This window comes from Schistocerca nitens, chromosome 8 (genome assembly GCF_023898315.1).
Source record: "Schistocerca nitens isolate TAMUIC-IGC-003100 chromosome 8, iqSchNite1.1, whole genome shotgun sequence".
NCBI lineage: Eukaryota > Metazoa > Arthropoda > Insecta > Orthoptera > Acrididae > Schistocerca > Schistocerca nitens.
In genome coordinates this window covers 567,368,194-567,390,553 of record NC_064621.1, presented here as the reverse complement: position 1 = coordinate 567,390,553, position 22,360 = coordinate 567,368,194, and the positions used below count along the sequence as shown (strand labels likewise).

Genomic DNA, 22,360 nt, shown 5'->3' with positions numbered 1-22,360 from the left:
GTTGTCCCAAGCATATTGCAACAAACGGTGTATTTCTATCGCTGCTCGTTTAGTTTTTATTGCCGTTTCAAATATACCGGTCATTTTTGAAACACCCTGTAATAACGACACACTGTACAACTTGCATGTGAACATCACATTTCCACTGCAAGCTAGAAACAGCCGAGAAACCTTCACGAATGACAATGTTTTACTTGGCTCGTCATGACGAGAAAAACATCTCAGTGGTAGCATACACAGTATCAGCATTAATAAGCTAATTATGTAACAGGATACACAAATGAATTAGTGGTCGGTATTATTCCCAAAGTTTGAGTATCTTTGAAAATGTGCGGCGATTTGATATATTTAATTTATTGAAAAGTATTTCAGACAACGACAGGCAACAATCATGACAATGTTTTTCGAACGACGTGAACTGTTCCAGAAGGCACACCTGGCTAGCTTCTGCATTCTTGTCGCGTTTATTATTCACGGCTACTGACAGTACACAGGCTATTCTGCTGTGCAGCGGGCGTTGTGCAGTGGACGTTGTGCAGTGGATGAATAATTTACTTCTCTCCATGGCTGAAGAAAAATTAATAGAGGCAGTGAGGGAACACAGAGAGCTGTATGACACAAAACACGCAGACTACATGAAGGTCAAACTCAAGAACCGGATTTGGAGTGATATAGCAAAGGGTCTGAATTTGAAAGACGGTAAGTACTGCAATATTTATTTCTCAATTTTTTAGTTAATACATATCGCTGTGTACTTCGCTTGAGCACATAACATGTGGAGCACAATAATGGTACAATAATTGGAAGTTGTTATATTGTCAATAATTACCAACCAGAACTGACTGATGTTGCCATGGAACTGCTCCGCAAGTGTTGAAATATTCAGTGAAATTTTTCCTCACTTTGAAGGCAGTTGATGAAGTCCTCCTCCTGTTCCCTTGCACACGAAGTAACTGAGTTGCTGGCAACGGTTCGATGTCATTTAAATCATCTGCAACTACTACTGAAGATCGTATATTGTTGTGCAGAACGCAAGCTGCTTTCACAACATCTTTCACCGTGTCGACTTTGGTTTCAAATAGTTTCCTGAACACACGGAAACGTGATGATGGTATACCGAAAGCACATTCCACAGTTTGTCGTGCTCGAGAAAGTCTGGCATTGAAGACCTGATGTTCGTAATTGGTCTCTTATAATGTTTTCCAACAATGGGAAAGCTTCATCTCCCACAAACACATACGGCATTGGATCAGAAATTGTAGGTATTAGTTCAGGAATGGGAAGTAATAACGTGTTTTTTCTCATTCTCTTGGCCAACACACTGCTAGCAAGTACATGTCCTTCGCTGAATCGTCCCATTGCGCCAACATCAACGGTGATAAATTTGTAATCTGCGTCAACCGTCGCCATCAAAACGATGGAGCATGTATGTTTTTCATCGACTGCACCAACGCAGTGTGGGAATTGCCATCTATGTTCAAACCGTGAAGCGACTGATTTCCATGTCTGTGTTGTAGGTTCTGCTAAATACTTTGGTTGCATTTCTTTCCATACAGCGGTAGCTACTTCTTTTACAATAGTAGATACAGTTCGATCTCCCAAGAGATAGTTATACGCAATACTTTTGTAGCTGTCACCGGAGGCTAAATGTCTGAAACAAAACGAAAGTTTATTGTTATTGTGGAACGATAAAAGTAGATTGCAAATATGTCTTTATCCAAACACTATAAGTTAATATTGCTTATCTTTAGTTTGTCTATCTATATGGGACAACATTAATGCCTTATTAGTTATACGTTGTTAATTATTGCAGAGGAAGAGACAAAAAATTCATTGCTGAAGCTGAGAGGCAGCTATCGAGATGCACGTCGACGACAGGTGAAATATATGAAAAGCGGAGCTGCTGCTGAGAATATCAAGCCGTGGAAATATCAAAACCAGATGTCAATTCTTGAACCTTTTATGACAGCTGGTCCACGTGATAGTAATCTAGGTGATGAGAATGTTCACAGCTCACAAGCTACAACTAAAACATCAGCAAGAAGTGATACACTGGAAACCGAGGAATTAGAAGATAACAAATCACTCGACAATGAGGCGAATGAGCAAAGTCAAGATATTAATAACTACGACAGCAATGAAGTATCAAGTAGGAGCATAGGAACGGAGTGCATAGCACATCACACCGCTACTTCAACTCCAGTTATTCAAAGAAATCAATCAAGGAAAAGAAAACAGGAAGACGTTGTAATTCTGCTAAAACAATCAGTGCAACAGCGTGAGGAAAGAGCAAGACAAAGAGCAGAAGAAAGAAAAGCGTTGGAGTCACACTGTATCAAAGATGACCCTCTTTACAATTTTTTTATCTCTATGTATCAGCTATCATAGCTAACACTTGGTTCAAGATTCATAAAAGAAGGTTGTATACCTGGAAGAATCCTGGAGATACTAAAAGGTATCAGATAGATTATATAATGGTAACACAGAGATTTAGGAACCAGGTTTTAAACTGTAAGACATTTCCAGGGGCAGATGTGGATTCTGACCACAATCTATTGGTTATGAACTGCAGATTGAAACTGAAGAAACTGCAAAAAGGTGGGAATTTAAGGAGATGGGACCTGGCTAAACTGAAAGAACCAGAGGTTGTAGACAGTTTCAGGGAGAGCATAAGGGAACAATTGACAGGAATGGGGGAAAGAAATACAGTACAAGAAGAATGGGTAGCTCTGAGGGATGAAGTAGTGAAGGCAGCAGAGGATCAAGTAGGTAAAAAGACGAGGGCTAATAGAAATCCTTGGGTAACAGAAGAAATATTGAATTTAATTGATGAAAGGAGAAAATATAAAAATGCAGTAAATGAAGCAGGCAAAAAGGAATACATACGTCTCAAAAATGAGATCGACAGGAAGTGCAAAATGGCTAAGCAGGGATGACTAGAGGGCAAATGTAAGGATGTAGAGGCTTGTCTCACTAGGGGTAAGATAGATACTGCCTACAGGAAAATTAAAGAATTGTAATTCTGTCAGAGACAGCAAAGGACTTGGAAGAGCAGTTGAACGGAATGGACAGTGTCTTGAAAGGAGGATATAAGATGAACATCAACAAAAGCAAAATGAGGATAATGGAATGTAGTCAAATTAAATCGGGTGATGCTGAGGGGATTAGATTAGGAAATGAGACACTTAAAGTAGTAAAGGAGTTTTGCTATTTAGGGAGTAAAATAACTGATGATGGTCGAAGTAGAGAGGATATAAAATGTAGACTGGCAATGGCAAGGAAATCGTTTCTGAAGAAGAGAAATTTGTTAACATCGAGTATAGATTTAAGTGTCAGGAAGTCGTTTCTGAAAGTATTTGTATGGAGTGTAGCCATGTATGGAACTGAAACATGGACGATAAATAGTTTGGACAAGAAGAGAATAGAAGCTTTCGAAATGTGGTGCTACAGAAGAATGCTGAAGATAAGATGGGTAGATCACGTAACTAATGAGGAGGTATTGCCCGCATCCCGTGGTGGTGCGGTAGCGTTCTTGCTTCCCACGCCCGGGTTCCCGGGTTCGATTCCCGGCGGGGTCAGGGATTTTCTCTGCCTCGTGATGGCTGGGTGTTGTGTGCTGTTCTTAGGTTAGTTAGGTTTCAGTAGTTCTAAGTTCTAGGGGACTTATGACCACAGCAGTTGAGTCCCATAGTGCTCAGAGCCATTTGAGCCATTTTTGAGGAGGTATTGAATAGGATTGGGGAGAAGAGAAGTATGTGGCACAACTTGACTAGAAGAAGGGATCGGTTGGTAGGACATGTTTTGAGGCATCAACGGACCACAAATTTAGCATTGGAGGGCTGCGTGGAGGGTAAAAATCGTAGAGGGAGACCAAGAGATCAATACACTAAGCAGATTCAGAAGGATGTAGGTTCCAGTAGGTACTGGGAGATGAAGAGGCTTGCACAGGATAGAGTGGCATGGAGAGCTGCATCAAACCAGTCTCAGGACTGAAGCCCACAACAACAACGTATCAGCTGACTAAAAACATGCCTCAAAGTTACCAACACAGAATCGGAGGTCAACTTTTCTAGGCTGTGTCACTTGCAGAAGAAGAAATAATGAACGTAAGGAGCGAGACACCTTCGATGTCATCTTCTTCAAATAATTCAGCGCCATACAGTACAGCACCTTTTTCTCACTCTTCATCGCCATATATATCGAGTGATTCAGACCAAAAGACAGCGTCTCACTATTCAGAACAGCAACAGATGTAAGATTTGAAGGTCGACACAACTGAATCCGGTTTGTCTAATATCACCGATTTTGTTCACCGTTTTCAAGAAATCTGAAGGGACCATCACAATTATGTTTGCTTAAGACTTTAATTCTTTTTTGTATCAGCATTTTGTGTATTTTTCGTTTTCTTTTCTGAGTAGTTTTCGCTGCAGCTTCGTGCCCATCACCTCGCTACTGACCATTCTTATTGTGATGTACACATTTTAGTAAGACACTACGCAAAACTCAAAAAGTTTGCAACGAAAATTAGGGGTCGCTATGATTTTGCGTTTGGTGCGTATTACACCATATGTTGCTGCGTATTAAATTTAGCTAACATGCTGAATTTTTGTTTAGATTTGGCAGGAGATCTCTATCTGCCTCCGATCTCGATAAAATGGATCCCATGTAGAGCGCGCTCACTTCCGATCTCACGCTCGCGAGAATGAAATACTCGCAACATCTCGTATCTCCTAAACCGCTCGAGACATCGAAACGAAAGTTTGGCGAATGATAGCACACAAGGAGGAGAGTGTTTTGCTAATTATTGAACACACGGTACTTTCTTATCCATGGCGATATATCACTATTTATACTTCTTTTTTTATTTATTTCACTCCAGTGACTGTAATTTTTTAAGAGTTATCGACAGCTAGCGATACAAGAGCTTCCTAGTATGAAAATAAACATGAAATTTCTTCTTTTATGTTACTGCAAACCGATACTATGAGGTTTTTCGTAAGCTATTGAGCTCTGTAATTGTCAATTACTTGTGTAATGAGGCCCTACGTTTCGGAATTCTGTCTCAATAGCTGCTGTGAGATGAGTTTGACAAATTACATTCTGACAAAGGAAGTACAATTAAACCAGTCACCAAGAGAAATGTGGCCTTTACTCATAAATGGTGATGCTTCGAATGAGAAAAGGTTAACAACTGACACAAAAACAGATTGGCAGTTCTGTTGGAATTTTGGTGGAATCCCAGTAACCCATCGTATTTTTAACACTGAGCGACAGGAAAGGAAACTTACCAAAGGATTTTATTCCTTCTCTTGATCTGAGCAGTATTAAAATAATGACGAGCGTTCCTTCAGGCGGAATGATAGGCACATGCCAGATACTGTTTACTCACCTACGGCTTGCCAAACTGACAATGCATGATCGCGAATAAAATAGTTGTTATTGATAAAAATAAACAATTGATCTGTCGCACAACACAATGGTCAGTGTATTGTCAGCAGCGAAGAATAATGCGCGCGACAGGAATGCATAAGCTAGCCATGTGCGCCTTGTGAGATGGAGTTCGAAAAACATGAAAGTAGATCTGCCTTTGTTAGCAGCACATTTCAACAAATTAAATATATCTAATCATAACACTCTTTTAGGATATTCCTACTTTCGTAATAATACCTACATTTTCTTCATTTGTGTAGCCTGTTGTTGTATAATTAGTTTATTAATGCTGATAATGTCCATGCAACAATTGAAATGCTTTTTCTCATCACGGCGAACCAATTAAAACATTGTTATTTGTGACTGCTTTTCGACTGTTTCTAGCTTGCAGTGGAAATATGTTCTTCACATGCATGTAGTACAGTGTGCCGTATTACATTATTACATACATGTCAGAGTAATCACAGTGAAACTTCTATACTTCAGATCTTGGACGCTTTTTACCACAAGAACAAAGGGATCACACCTGTGGAGATTATCCCTTTCTAAATTTTTGTAACAGATCGTACAGGTACGCTAGCTTACTAGGCAGCGAGAATATAACCTTGCTTTACTTTCCTGCCTTGATTCTTAATCACATGATTTTATAATATTCCTTGCTTCCTTATTCACTACCCTCTGTCCCTTCTTGAGATCTGAAAACATCACAGAGGCAAATGGTGCAATTTCAATGGCCAATGGCTCATTAGTTACTGAAGTATACATATTTCTTGACAGAAAAAAAACAAAACAAAACTATGCAGATATAAATAACAGAAAAGTATAACGTGCTAACGAAGAAAGCTGGAGCGTTTAAATGGCAAAAAACGAAACACTAACCAAAGGCAATAAAATTCAGTACACAGTAAGGCAAAATTTATCGTACTGGCAATACTACCACTGCCGATATGCGCCGTCCCGATGTGAGCATATGGCGGGGCTACTTTTCCGCTCCACTCCTCAAATTTCCCACGATGCTAGCGAGGCAAGCGCGACGCGCGGCGCGAGAAACTGTGCCTCAACCACAACTCCGCGCGACCTGGCGCAGGCGCGTGTCGCGTCCCAGTCGCGTCGCGTCGCAATTTGCGCGGTCCCATTGGAATCTGTGATGTTACAAAAACGCGCGCTGCGCTGCGTCGCGCCACACGCGCTATACGCGTCTCTATTTGCGCCTAGCCTTAGAGTTGAGGCGTGCCGCTCCGCGCAGTTTGAAGGATTGCGCGCCCCCAAGAGGAGCTTCTCACTGTGCAGTCACCTTCTGTTTTCTGTCACGACCACTTGTGTGCTGCTGCGTGAAGAAGTGAACTTGACGATACAAAATGCTTAAACGTTAACGTGTTGTCCTTTCTATGAGTGACAAGTACGAGATAAAACTATGAAGCTCGCCACTAACACAGATCTAGATGATGTGTTTACAAGTGGTTTACACAAAAGAGATCGGAAGGAGAACCTATCTCAGGTCCCATTCTGTGTGAGAAGGCAATGCAGTTCAACGAAAAACTTGGAGGGCCTTCGAACTTTAAAGCGAGCACGGGCTGGTTAAAACGCTTCAAGTCAAGACACGGCATTCGTGAGCTTACAATACAGGGAGAAAAACTGTCGGCTGATTCTTCAGCAGATGATTCTTTCAAAGTCATGTGTGTATTGTTAATGCAAAATGCGTATGTAATATGTATATATTTTTGTTTAATAAACTGTGCCACACGGTATATATTCCTACTGAAGTTTCCTTTGGCTCTGAGCACTGTGGGACTCAACTGCTGAGGTCATTAGTCCCCTAGAACTTAGAACTAGTTAAACCTAACTAACCTAAGGACATCACAAACATCCATGCCCGAGGCAGGATTCGAACCTGCGACCGTAGCGGTCTTGCGGCTCCAGACTGCAGCGCCTTTAACCGCACGGCCACTTCGGCCGGCTGAAGTTTCCTTTGTATGTTACTTTGTAATACTAAGAGAGATGCCTGTTTTTATGAATAAATTTACTGTACAGTACTTCTTTCTGGCAAATAAACATGTACAGTTCGATTAACCGAACAAACCAGTTTTCCGAACACCCGTGTCCTCCAATTACTTTGGATAATCGACGCTCTACTGTATTGGAAATATTTCAGCCAAAATAGGCAGAATATTAAGAAGAGATAAAGCAGTTTTTCGTCCTCTTTTTAAGAGCTCGGTGCTGTTCGGATCTGAAAAACATGACTTAGAGTTGCTCAAGGCAGGTGTTTACAGAATTCCGTGCGAATGCGACAAATCTTACATCGTAAAAAAGACGCCCACAGCACAGGAGCGGACCGTAGAACCATCAGTGACATACTGACCTCCTCCCAGCCATTAAGTGCGTTATCGCCAAACGTTGTATTTCCAATGGTCACTTGATGAAATACGACCAAACGAAAACTGTGGCCCATTCGTCAAACTCTTGAAGCTCCATCATCAATGAATCAGAGGAAATACGGCCGTATGAGTCTCTTATTAAGCGGGTCGGCGGTTTCCAGTTCAATTCTACTTGAAGCCCTGCCGTAGAAACACTTCGTACTCTGCGTATACGGCGTCGTTTTCCATGCGAAGACAATCGATCTAATATCGATGAAGCCAGCTTTCACCACAGAGGTCGTGCGACGCAGCGCACAGATACCACGCATATTCCAGCGAGATCTTAAATATGTGACCTCAGTGCCTTTTTTTTCAGCATTCAACCAAAGATGGTCAGAAAACTCTGCGCCAAAATATCGTGGCAGCACGTTGCAGACATCCGGCAGTTCATCCGACATTTTATGGAACACTCTGTATTATTGCTTCTTGCTATTTCTTAGGAATCTTTTCGTTTCTCTAGAGTTGCAGAATAATTCTATACAATCGTTTTCCACCTTGCACGATTTGTTCAGAGAGTATTCTAAAACGAAAATAAAAGTTATCAAATTAAAAACAACATGTGATATATATATATATATATATATATATACGAAGATATATATATATATATATATATATATATATATATATATATATATATATGTCTTCTTTCAGACATGTCCGAAAGAATATATATATATATATATATATATATATGTGTGTGTGTGTGTCTTCTTTCAGACATGTCCGAAAGAATATATATATATATATATATATATATATATATATATATATATATATTCTTTCGGACATATATATAGTTCGGATATATATATATACACTCCTGGAAATTGAAATAAGAACACCGTTAATTCATTGTCCCAGGAAGGGGAAACTTTATTGACACATTCCTGGGGTCAGATACATCACATGATCACACTGACAGAACCACAGGCACATAGACACAGGCAACAGAGCATGCACAATGTCGGCACTAGTACAGTGTATATCCACCTTTCGCAGCAATGCAGGCTGCTATTCTCCCATGGAGACGATCGTAGAGATGCTGGATGTAGTCCTGTGGAACGGCTTGCCATGCCATTTCCACCTGGCGCCTCAGTTGGACCAGCGTTCGTGCTGGACGTGCAGACCGCGTGAGACGACGCTTCATCCAGTCCCAAACATGCTCAATGGGGGACAGATCCGGAGATCTTGCCGGCAAGGGTAGTTGACTTACACCTTCTAGAGCACGTTGGGTGGCACGGGACACATGCGGACGTGCATTGTCCTGTTGGAACAGCAAGTTCCCTTGCCGGTCTAGGAATGGTAGAACGATGGGTTCGATGACGGTTTGGATGTACCGTGCACTATTCAGTGTCCCCTCGACGATCACCAGTGGTGTACGGCCAGTGTAGGAGATCGCTCCCCACACCATGATGCCGGGTGTTGGCCCTGTGTGCCTCGGTCGTATGCAGTCCTGATTGTGGCGCTCACCTGCACGGCGCCAAACACGCATACGACCATCATTGGCACCAAGGCAGAAGCGACTCTCATCGCTGAAGACGACACGTCTCCATTCGTCCCTCCATTCACGCCTGTCGCGACACCACTGGAGGCGGGCTGCACGATGTTGGGGCGTGAGCGGAAGACGGCCTAACGGTGTGCGGGACCGTAGCCCAGCTTCATGGAGACGGTTGCGAATGGTCCTCGCCGATACCCCAGGAGCAACGGTGTCCCTAATTTGCTGGGAAGTGGCGGTGCGGTCCCCTACGGCACTGTGTAGGATCCTACGGTCTTGGCGTGCATCCGTGCGTCGCTGCGGTCCGGTCCCAGGTCGACGGGCACGTGCACCTTCCGCCGACCACTGGCGACAACATCGATGTACTGTGGAGACCTCACGCCCCACGTGTTGAGCAATTCGGCGGTACGTCCACCCGGCCTCCCGCATGCCCACTATACGCCCTCGCCCAAAGTCCGTCAACTGCACATACGGTTCACGTCCACGCTGTCGCGGCATGCTACCAGTGTTAAAGACTGCGATGGAGCTCCGTATGCCACGGCAAACTGGCTGACACTGACGGCGGCGGTGCACAAATGCTGCGCAGCTAGCGCCATTCGACGGCCAACACCGCGGTTCCTGGTGTGTCCGCTGTGCCGTGCGTGTGATCATTGCTTGTACAGCCCTCTCGCAGTGTCCGGAGCAAGTATGGTGGGTCTGACACACCGGTGTCAATGTGTTCTTTTTTCCATTTCCAGGAGTGTAGTTAAGGCAAGGCTCACCGTCCATTTGACCATCTTCTTCTTCTGTGCGGATGCACAACACAAACAGTGCCCGAATTCTTACGGGAATCGGCAACGCACCGCGAGTAATGAGTATGAGTCCATGTGGGGACCAAAATAAGCCCGTCTCACTGCGACCAGTTTAAGATACTATGCAATACAGCAAAAAAAAAAAAAAAAAAGAAAGAAAGAGAGAACCAGATAAGTGTGAGTAGGGCTCGCACTCTGAGGTTTCCTTACAAACATAATCAAGTAAACATATCGTTCTTCTCTAGGTAATGATGAGTGACTTTCCGAAGATCAAAATATTTGACATAAATGGTCTTATCATCTGAGTGCAATGACTGAGAAGCTTAGAACTTTTATATTGCCAAGGGGCCGTAGACGTTAATATTGGATATAAGTCGTAACTTGATACTGTACCTGTTACTGAGAAAATGGGGTCTTGATTTTGGAAATTTGTGGTAATATCTTATAGGACCAAACTGCTGAGGTCATCGGTCCCTAGCCGGCCGAAGTGGCCGTGCGGTTCTAGGCGCTTCAGTCTGGAACCGCGAGACCGCTACGGTCGCAGGTTCGAATCCTGCCTCGGGCATGGATGTGTGTGTGATGTCCATAGGTTAGTTAGGTTTAACTAGTTCTAAGTTCTATGGGACTAATGACCTCAGAAGTTGAGTCCCATAGTGCTCAGAGCCATTTGAACCATCATCGGTCACTAAGCTTACACACTACTTAATCTAACTTAAACTAATTTATGCTAAGGACCACACATACACACACCCATTCCCGAAGGAGGACTCGGACCTCCGACGGGGTAGCCGCGCGGACCGTGATAAGGTGCCTCAGACCTCGCGGCTACCCCACGCGGCAAGCGGTCTTAATAGACGGCCGTATGTTGTGGTTGCGTTGACTTAGAAGCTTACATTTTTACATCTCTAAGGCACAGTAAATTCCAACTTGATATATCTTCCCATCCTTGACGAAAAGCGGTCTTAACAGACGAATCGCTTGATGGCATTGACTTAGAAGCTTGAAATTTTTACATCGCCAAGCAACCAAAAATTTCAACTTGATTCTCTACCTATTCTCGAGAAAAAGTGGTCTTAATAGACTGGCTGACAGGCAAACAGCAATGTAATCCTACAAGGGTTCGGTTTTTAGGTACGGAAACCTAAAAAAGAAGGGAAGTGGAAAGTCATCCTAAACTTACATCTGCTTAGCTCGACACAAATGAAACGGGCAGCTGACGTTGGAACTATTAGTGCTTGATGTGGCATATTCTTGCGCTACTGTTTTTCCTACGATGAAGAGAATCCTTAGGCTGTGGCAGCTTCCATCAAAGTAAGTGTAGTCGGAAGGACTGGACGAGTACTTTCATATGCATGTGTTATAACGCTTTGGGCGATGTATCTATCTCTGGCCCTGCACTTGCAGTCTGACTTATCGTCATAGGCAGAAACGTCGTCTGCGCAAAGTACACGTAATTTGCGTATGAAAATTCCAGTTCCATTTCTTGTTTAGCCACAGGTATGAAGATAAATTAACTTCAGAGTTTTCTATTTACAGGAAAGAACTTTCATAATAGAAACAGGCAAACGCATTCGACTGTAGGAACAAGCGGCTGTACAACAGATCGACTCCTTCGTGTTATGAATACGGAGCTGATAGATAAAAGGAAACACCGTGCGTTTGGTCGGACGACGAGAGTCGCCAAGCATGCTACCGGCTAAGCCTAGAGCCAGTACATATTTCCCAAAGCAGGGATGGCTAGAGGACAAATGTAAAGATGTAGAGGCTTATCCCACTAGGGGTAAGATAGATACTGCCTACAGGAAAATTAAAGAGACCTTTGGATATAAGAGAACCACTTATATGAACATCAAGAGCTCAGATGGAAATCCAGTTCTAAGCAAAGAAGGGAAAGCAGAAACGTGGAAGGAGTATATAGAGGGTCTATACAACGGCGATGTACTTGAGGACAATATTATGGAAATGTAAGAGGATGTAGATGAAGATGAAATGGGAGATACGATACTGCGTGAAGAGTTTGACAGAGCACTGAAAGACCTGAGTCGAAACAAGGCCCCCGGAGTAGACAACATTCCATTGGAACTACTGATGGCCTTGGGAGAGCCAGTCATGACAAAACTCTACCATCTGGTGAGCAAGATATATGAAGCAGGCGAAATACCCTCAGACTTCAAGAAGAATATAATAATTCCAATCCCAAATAAAGCAGGTGTTGACAGATGTGAAAATTACCGAACAATCAGTTTAATAAGCCACAGCTGCAAAATACTAACACTAATTCTTTACAGACGAATGGAAAAACTGGTAGAAGCCGACCTCGGGGAAGATCAGTTGGGATTCCGTAGAAATACTGGAACACGTGAGGCAATACTGACCTTACGACTTATCTTAGAAGAAAGATTAAGGAAAGGCAAACCTACGTTTCTAGCATTTGTAGACTTAGAGAAAGCTTTTGACAATGTTGACTGGAATACATTTTTTCAAATTCTAAAGGTGGCAGGGGTAAAATACAGGGAGCGAAAGGCTATTTACAATTTGTACAGAAACCAGATGGCAGTTGTAAGAGTCGAGGGACATGAAAGGGAAGCAGTTTTTGGGAAGGGAGTAAGACAGGGTTGTAGCCTATCCCCGATGGTATTCAATCTGTATATTGAGCAAGCAGTAAAGGAAACACAAGAAAAATTCTGAGTAGGTATTAAAATCCATGGAGAAGAAATAAAAACTTTGAGGTTCGCCGATGACATTGTAATTCTGTCAGAGACAGCAAAGTACTTGGAAGAGCAGTTGAATGGAACGGACAGTGTCTTGAAAGGAGGATATAAGATGAACATCAACAACAGCAAAACGAGGATAATGGAATGTAGTCGAATTAAGTCGGGTGATGCTGAGGGAATTAGATTACGAAATTAGACACTTAAAGTAGTAAAGGAGTTTTGCTATTTGAGGAGCAAAATAACTTCCAGAGGATATAACATGTAGACTGGCAATGGCAAGGAAAGCGTTTCTGAAGAAGAGAAATTTGTTAACATCGAGTATAGATTTAAGTGTCAGGAAGTCGTTTCTCAAAGTATTTGTATGGAGTGTAGCCATGCATGGAAGTGAAACATGGACGATAAATAGTTTGGACAAGAAGAGAATAGAAGCTTTCGAAATGTGGTGCTACAGAAGAATGTTGAAGATTACGTGGGTAGATCACGTAACTAATGAGGAGGTATTGAATAGGATTGGGGAGAAGAGAAGTTTGTGGCACAACTTGACTAGAAGAAGGTATCGGTTCGTAGGACATGTTCTGAGGCATCAAGGGATCACCAATTTAGTATTGGAGGGCACCGTGGAGGGTAAAAATCGTAGAGGGAGACCAAGAGATGAATACACTAAGCAGATTCAGAAGTGTGTAGGTTGCAGTAGGTACTGGGAGATGAAGAAGCTTGCAGAGGATAGAGTAGCATGGAGAGCTGCATCTAACCAGTCTCAGCACTGAAGACCACAACAACAACAACACGATCGTTTTCCACTTGGTCAACTTTTGAAACTTGTCGTACATTTTACGACAAATGTTCTTCGTTCCGACGAAGTGGTTGCATTGGAAACGTTTGTCCACTTAAAAACAATTTAGTCCTTACAATGTCGGAAGCACTTGTTGAATAAACTCAAAACATATTAAGAAGGAAATGTTACTAGTGTTGATTCACAAGATAGAATGGCATGAATGAAATACGTCTTAGTTACTACCTTCGATGAAAATTGATAAATGTGGTGTATATGTGTGGTTATTATTCTATGGCAATTACTTCAACAGGCCCATCAACGAATCATAGTAATACAAGTCGCTTAGTGAACAAAACACGAGCGGCCCAAGTACTGGACCAGACGTGTGGCTAGATACAGAACTTCCTTGCCGACAAAACTCAACGCATCGTTGTTAACAGATCAAAATTGTCAGATGTGAAGATAATGGAGGGAGGATCTAAGGGGAGTATGATAAGGTCGTTACTGTTTTCAGTACATATTAATGGTCTAGTTGTAAGCTGTGAGCACTATGCGACTTAACATCTGAGGTCATCAGTCCCCTAGAACTTAGAACTACTTAAACCTAACTAACCTAAGGACATCACACACATCCATGCCCGAGGCAGGATTCGAACCAGCGACCGTAGCGGTCGCGCGGTCCCAGACTGAAGCGCCTAGAACCGCTCGGCCACTCGGGCCGGCGGTCTAGTTGTAGGCTCAGTGAGGATATTCGCGGTCGATGCTATTGTCTGTAGGAGGGCTGTAACGGCGAAAAACTAGAGCTAAATGTGAGAAGACCTCCGGAGGAAAGCGGTTGACCCTGAACATAAATAAATGTTGCGTACTGCGCATAGATAGGGGAATGCTAGTAGATACACTACTGCTAGGTTGCGTTATTCACGATGAATTACTAGGTACAGTACCGTCTGTCAAGTACCATAAAGGGTGACCTAAAGTGGAATTACCACTTCAAATAAATACCAAGTGAAGCAGACGCCAGGCTGAAACTTACTGGGAGGGAAGGAAATAAGTGGACATACGTCCTCCTTGCATCTGTCCGTTTCCTCCAGTCCCTCTATGTTCATCTCCTTCCTCCTTCCCATCTCCGTGCCCACCACCTTCTCCCCCGTCTGATCTTCTTCTCCCGTCTCTTTCCATCTCCTCCTGCACCCTCTCCCCCCCTCCTCTGTCTCCTCTCTCTCTATCCATCGTCAATACGTGCAACTTCTTTGTCTGTTAACAAAGTTTCTCTGTCAAGTTATTTTCTTTCTCTAGATATTTATGTCCTATGTGTTCCGGCGTAACGAGAAACATCGGCACGACGATCAAGAGCGGAGGAGCAGAGAGGACTGTGAGGTGACGTCAGATCATAGTACGCTGACTAGGACGACACCACGGCAGGAGCGGCCTCTACACGAAGAGAATACAAGCGCCGAGCAGCCTGGCCGCGGCCGGAGTGGAAGACGAGCCGTCATACAAACGCTACAGCAGTGACTGAGGAACCGTTTTCTTTCTGCTTGCATTGAAATTGTACATACCGAAAGATATTGATAATTTGCATTTTTCCAATTGCTTGTGACACACTTTCGTGAATACGCAAAGTTAAATATTGTCAATTTAACTTACTGTGATAAACTTCATTAATATGATTTGCTTGAATTGTTGTCTAGCGATCCGAGAAAACAGCTTTCTAGGTACCCTACATTAGACCAGTGGATAGAACACTACACTCACCCCCTTCCATCCGGTTTTCTCCCCGCCTAACCTCTCTCTGCATCCCTTCTCCCCCCCCTCATCCCCCACCGAGTACTTTTGCATTCCCCTCCTCTGCCTTTCCCCACTCCCTGTCGCGTTTGCCCAGACTCCACCCCCCCCCCCCCCACTCTTATGGGTCCTCGTCCTCCATCGTGTCCTTTTCCCCCTCCCCCACTTTGTTTTTCCTCTCCTTCCCCCCTTTTCTTTCCCATCATCTGTCCAGTTTCCCCCCGTCTGCCATCGGCTGTGGTATGTCATATTTGTGCCAACTTTTTAGTGCAGTGTTCAAGTGAGTGTTTCAGTGTTGTGCGTCTTTGCAAAGTGTTGCGAACAGAAATCATGCTGTCGCTGGGTGTGAATTTTACATCTCTTACGAACAGAAACCAGAATGTCGCTGTGTTTTTTTAATTGTCTGTCTATTATTTTACCTGTCTGCTTCCTGTGTATTTTATTAGCATCATCAACCCTTTGTTTTATGTTTTAAGTTAAACAATTTTCCGCCATTTTACCATTTAAGTCAGCGATTTTCTCGCCGGCTGTTGTTATTTATTATCTTCATCTTTTTAAAACCAATTCTGTAGGCTGAAGAGCGGCGTACTAAGCTGCTACCAGCCCGCCCCCTTCGGGGGGAATCGAAATTCAATAAAGGAAAAAGAAAAGATACTACACTATGTGTACTAAAAGTTTATTGCGGCAACGTGTAAAAATTTCGAGTAAATCGGTCGAGTGTCTTATAAGAGATTTGGTAAGAATGTGTCCTGCTTATATATTACACATACACTCCTGGAAATGGAAAAAAGAACACATTGACACCGGTGTGTCAGACCCACCATACTTGCTCCGGACACTGCGAGAGGGCTGTACAAGCAATGATCACACGCACGGCACAGCGGACACACCAGGAACCGCGGTGTTGGCCGTCGAATGGCGCTAGCTGCGCAGCATTTGTGCACCGCCGCCGTCAGTGTCAGCCAGTTTGCCGTGGCATACGGAGCTCCATCGCAGTCTTTAACACTGGTAGCATACCGCGACAGCGTTGACGTGAACCGTATGTGCAGTTGACGGACTTTGAGCGAGGGCGTATAGTGGGCATGCGGGAGGCCGGGTGGACGTACCGCCGAATTGCTCAACACGTGGGGCGTGAGGTCTCCACAGTACATCGATGTTGTCGCCAGTGGTCGGCGGAAGGTGCACGTGCCCGTCGACCTGGGACCGGACCGCAGCGACGCACGGATGCACGCCAAGACCGTAGGATCCTACTCAGTGCCGTAGGGGACCGCACCGCCACTTCCCAGCAAATTAGGGACACTGTTGCTCCTGGGGTATCGGCGAGGACCATTCGCAACCGTCTCCATGAAGCTGGGCTACGGTCCCGCACACCGTTAGGCCGTCTTCCGCTCACGCCCCAACATCGTGCAGCCCGCCTCCAGTGGTGTCGCGACAGGCGTGAATGGAGGGACGAATGGAGACGTGTCGTCTTCAGCGATGAGAGTCGCTTCTGCCTTGGTGCCAATGATGGTCGTATGCGTGTTTGGCGCCGTGCAGGTGAGCGCCACAATCAGGACTGCATACGACCCAGGCACACAGGGCCAACACCCGGCATCATGGTGTGGGGAGCGATCTCCTACACTGGCCGTACACCACTGGTGATCGTCGAGGGGACACTGAATAGTGCACGGTACATCCAAACCGTCATCGAACCCATCGTTCTACCATTCCTAGACCGGCAAGGGAACTTGCTGTTCCAACAGGACAATGCACGTCCGCATGTGTCCCGTGCCACCCAACGTGCTCTAGAAGGTGTAAGCCAACTACCCTGGCCAGCAAGATCTCCGGATCTGTCCCCCATTGAGCATGTTTGGGACTGGATGAAGCGTCGTCTCACGCGGTCTGCACGTCCAGCACGAACGCTGGTCCAACTGAGGCGCCAGGTGGAAATGGCATGGCAAGCCGTTCCATAGGACTACATCCAGCATCTCTACGATCGTCTCCATGGGAGAATAGCAGCCTGCATTGCTGCTAAAGGTGGATATACACTGTACTAGTGCCGACATTGTGCATGCTCTGTTGCCTGTGTCTATGTGCCTGTGGTTCTGTCAGTGTGATCATGTGATGTATCTGACCCCAGGAATGTGTCAATAAAGTTTCCCCTTCCTGGGACAATGAATTCACGGTGTTCTTATTTCAATTTCCAGGAGTGTATTTTATTTATATTAAAATATGTAGCCTATATCCGTCTGAATTTTCATTAGAACATCGTGTAAAAATGTAAGTAAATCTGTACGTAACGTTTCGATAATTTTGGTGACAATGTTTCTCCTTTATATATTACATATGTATTTATACATTATACATGTAAAAAATACGTAGCCAATGACCATGCGAATGTCCATTAGAGTATCGTTTAAAAATTTGAAATGTGTTGATCAAGAACGTCTCGATATTTTTGGTAATAGCGTTTGCCGTTTATGTTTATCATATTTATTTATATTACATTTTATGTAAAGGTGTACAGCATCATATCAGGAGAATATAGAGTCATTGACGTCAGGTAATAAAATCATGAATTTTTCACTGTTGTCGCATCGTGAAACAAGTTACTTCGTTATTATATAAACTGTGCCAGGCAGTTCACTATGTCATGTTACATCATCAATCGACGTTAACGCTACGAATGGATGCATACCGCGTATGTATTTATTCATCGCGTGAACACCGATCACTGAAGTAACGTGATAGAAAGCGCTTGCCCAGCACAGCATATATATTGACGATGTAATTTATATTACGTTGTAAAAACGGTAACAAATTATACATTATCTGACGTCAACGGGGTTAAATTAGCCGTAAATGATGCTGTAAACGTTTTTAAGAACTGAAGATGGTGAGTCGACAGAAACTTGTTGTTTAGATAAATATTTTATCAGCAACTCATGGCGGTTAAAATGACATCTTTCAGATACTGAGTATTGCTTATCAATATCGGACGCTACCTAGTTGAATTAATAAAACAGAAAAGATTCAATGAAGAGCAACATATTTCGCCATTGAATAGATTAGCAGGTCCGAGAGCGTTACGGGGATGATCAACAGACTCCAGTCGCAAACGCTACGAGTGATATTTACTGTTGAAATTCTAAATGCCTTCATCCTAGAAGAACCTGGCAACATATTACTTCCTCCCACTTAAGTCCCACGAAATGACCTCAGTTGGAATCTTCACGAATGGAACGGGGAAGGAATTTCCTAATTTCTGGAGAATTGTTCCCGCAGTTCGTTTCATGATGGCTCTCTCCCAACTAGTGTAAAGATTTCTGGCGCAGAAGGGGAATGTGTTTCACAAATTTATTGCAAAATGAAAGCGGTGTACTGTGAGAGCAGTGTCTCAAACGGTGCGCAGTATTCTGATGGCGTCAGCGTTGTGAGGCGAGACTTATGGAAAAGAAGACCCTCGACCTCTTTCAAGACATCTTCCGTAATATCTCCCCATGTGACACTAATATCACTGACCCCTTGAAACTCTGAAAGGTCGGATGTTCACCTGTGGCAAGGCAATAGAGGACACCAAGGAATGCCGGATCAGTCATAATCCCTTCCTTCGTGATGGGATAGTTGTATCAGTATTAGTGGTAATTATATACAATTGTACAATTCTACGTGAACTGCAATCATAATATTACGGTACACAAGAAAAATGGCGGCCGCCGTTGTAAGAGCTTTGAAATCATTGATTACAGCAAATCGATTTTAGTCACTGTGTGACAATCTTCAGAGCAAATATCAAAGTTTTCAAGACTCATGTAATAAAAGCACATATTAAAACTTCAGCATAGATTCAATACAGAAGAACATAGCAGGTAACGAACTCATCTAGTCGTTAGTTGGTATGTTTTTCTGTATTACCCAATGTTGAAATTTTCAAAACTTCAGTATTTGCACTGAAGATAACACAGTGACTGAAATCGATTTGGTGTAATAAATGATTTCAAGCCTGCTGCCATCGCGGCTGCCTTTTTTCTTTTTTAAAATACTAATACTGCGGTCGTTGAGCATATATTTTCCAGTGGAACTGGCTCTCAATTGTAATATTGTTGTTAAAATTTCCTTACAAGTTTTAATTTGGGTGCACCTTACAAGAAAGTGTACCTCATTTATATCCCCATCTGTGTCTTTCTACGATCTAGACATGACGATGTCATCACTAATCTAACCAGAGAGACGGTTCGCCTCGAAGTGTAGGAGACCTGTAGATGCCACGTAATTATGTAAATTGGAGACCCTTCCCACAGATCATTTTATGCAAAGACGCTGGTTGTTTTTCGGTAGTGGAACATCTATTACATCACCAGGTCTCTCAGAAAACTTAAGCTACGGTCTTTCGGCATGTGACATCACATTACCAAACAATTCCATTTCCAGGTCCACACGTCGGAGTTTGGAGCGCATCCAGCAGTGTAATACAAAAGACGTTGACAGTAATGAACGTCATGTCACTCGGCTTCCTTATTAAATTCGACGGTTCCAAATCGATATAGCGAGCGAAATGGAAATATCTGTGCAGTAATAGCTCGCGACGTGATGGCGAAACGCATGTTTCAGCATGCGGCCCGTATTTGCCGCGTGTACCTGTCCTGCTATTAGCGTAATTGTGTCGCCGGCGGCGCGCCGGAATATAAATCAGTTCGTTTCTACTTTCGAAGATTTATTATCTGTTAATGCGAGCGCGGCCGGAGTTCTGATTTTAAATTCGTTTCTAGTCGGAAAGAGCACGAGTGGCGACTGTAAAAGTTCTCTAAACGGCGCGACTGGCGGCAAAATCTTGTCGCTCGGCGTATAATTTAGGCCGCTGTTCAAACAGATCGGCAATCTTAATGGCGCATAACATGCACGCGGTATCGGCACGCAGCTATCGACGTACAAGCGAGAGTCGCGCGAGTCGAGTCGGCAGTCGCGGTCGGAAATTACGGCGGCGATAAATTACGGGCCGGTGGGGCGAGGCTCCGGCCGGCCGGCCCGCCAGATGCTGCGCTGCAGATAGGGCTAATTATTAAAGGCCGAGCGAGACAGACGGCGCGCCCGCCCGACACCTGCCGCGGGCGCCGGTGACGTAACGCGCCACGTCACGAGTGCTGCGCACCCTCGCGAGGGGCCGGGGTTCGACGCCCGCGCCGCCCTGCTGACTCGCTCTCTTCAACGGTTCTCACAAGTATAGAAAATACTGTAGGGATGCAGAAGCTCCCCGCAGTATGACAGGGAACTTCACCGCCTACACGACGTAGGCCCATAGTGCTCAGTAGATTTTAAGACAGTCGAGCGAAATACCCATGACGGGCAAAGTGGTCATTGGGATCCCGGCGGTTACAAGGTGCTAATATGTCATTTCAATTACAGTATAATTTCTATATATTGCCAAGAAATTCTGATCTGTTACCTGCTAACTCTAAACAGGTCGTACATAATCAACGTGACATACAATAATTTACACTGAAACACCAAATAAAGTGTTATAAGTATCCGTGTTAAAATACAGAGATATACATACAGAGAGAATACGGTGCTGCCGTCGGCAACGCCTATACAGGGTATTACAAAAAGGTACGGCCAAACTTTCAGGAAACATTCCTCACACTCAAAGAAAGAAAATATGTTATGTGGACATGTGTACGGAAACGCTTACTTGCCATGTTACAGCTCATTTTATTACTTATCTTCAAATCACATTAATCATGGAATGGAAACACACAGCAACAGAACGTACCAGCGTGACTTCAAACACTTTGTTACAGGAAATGTTCAAAATGTCCTCCGTTATCGAGGATACATGCATCCACCCTCCGTCGCATGGAATCCCTGATGCGCTGATGCAGCCCTGTAGAACGGCGTATTGTATCACAGCCGTCCACAATACGAGCACGAAGAGTCTCTACATTTGGTACCGGGGTTGCGTAGACAAGAGCTTTCAAATGCCCCCATAAATGAAAGTCAAGAGGGTTGAGGTCAGGAGAGCGTGGAGGCCATGGAATTTGTCCGCCTCTAACAATCCATCGGTCACCGAAACTGTTGTTGAGAAGCGTACGAACACTTCGACTGAAAAGTGCAGGAGCTCCATAGTGCACGAACCACATGTTGTGTCGTACTTGTAAAGGCACATGTTCTAGCAGCACAGGTAGAGTATCCCCTATGAAATCATGATACCGTGCTCCATTGATCGTAGGTGGAAGAACATGCGGCCCAATCAAGACATCACCAACAATGCCTGCCCAAACGTTCACAGAAAATCTGTGTTGATGACGTGATTGCACAATTGCGTGCGGATTCTCGTCAGCCCACACATGTTGATTGTGAAAATTTACAATTTGATCATAAGAATCGAGGAAGTACAGTACATACTGACGAAACTGAAACGAGCTCTAACATGGAAATTAAGCGTTTCCGGACACATGTCCACATAACATCTTTTCTTTATTTGTGAGTGAGGAATGTTTCCTGATAGTTTGGCCGTACCTTTTTGTAACACCCTGTATAAGGCAAGAAGGGTCTCGCGCAGTTGTTAGATCGGTTACTGCTGTTACAATGTCAGGCTATCAAGATTTAAGTGAGTTTGAACGTGATGTTATAGTTGGCGCACGAGCGATGGGACACAGCATCTCCGAGGTAGCGGTGAAGTGAGGTTTTTCCCGTACGACCATTTCACAAGTGTACCTTGAATATCAGGAATACAGCAAAACATCAAATCTCCGACATCTCTGCGGCCGGAATAAAATCCCGCAAGAGAGGGACCAACGACGACTGAAGAGAATCGTTTAACGTGACAGACGCGCAACCCTTCTGCAAATTGCTGCAGATTTCAGTGGTGGTCCATCAACAAGTGTCAGCGTGCAAGCCATTCAAAGAAACAACACTACTGACATGCGCTTTCGCCCTCTCTGGGGGACAACACCTTGACGAAGCACTGTCCTTGC

The 22,360-nt window shown here is 44.0% G+C and overlaps 1 protein-coding gene across 1 annotated transcript; it reads left to right on the top strand.

Annotated features, from left to right (window-relative positions):
• Positions 1-563: 563 nt before the first annotated feature.
• LOC126199679 (uncharacterized) lies at positions 564-20,436 on the top strand. The gene is made up of 3 exons (XM_049936607.1): positions 564-699; positions 1,814-2,142; positions 20,305-20,436. Exons 1-3 carry the CDS (start codon positions 564-566, stop codon positions 20,434-20,436), a joined length of 597 nt encoding a protein of 198 aa, XP_049792564.1.
• Positions 20,437-22,360: the final 1,924 nt, after the last annotated feature.

Bases quoted from the DNA above. Each gene is read 5' to 3' on its own strand.
- LOC126199679 (XM_049936607.1), top strand. From the start codon at position 564: ATGGCTGAAGAAAAATTAATAGAGGCAGTGAGGGAACACAGAGAGCTG. The intron at 700-1,813 runs GTAAGTACTGCA...TAATTATTGCAG, and splicing joins GGGTCTGAATTTGAAAGACG to AGGAAGAGACAAAAAATTCA. The intron at 2,143-20,304 runs GTATCAAGTAGG...ATCGGCACGCAG, and splicing joins ATAACTACGACAGCAATGAA to CTATCGACGTACAAGCGAGA.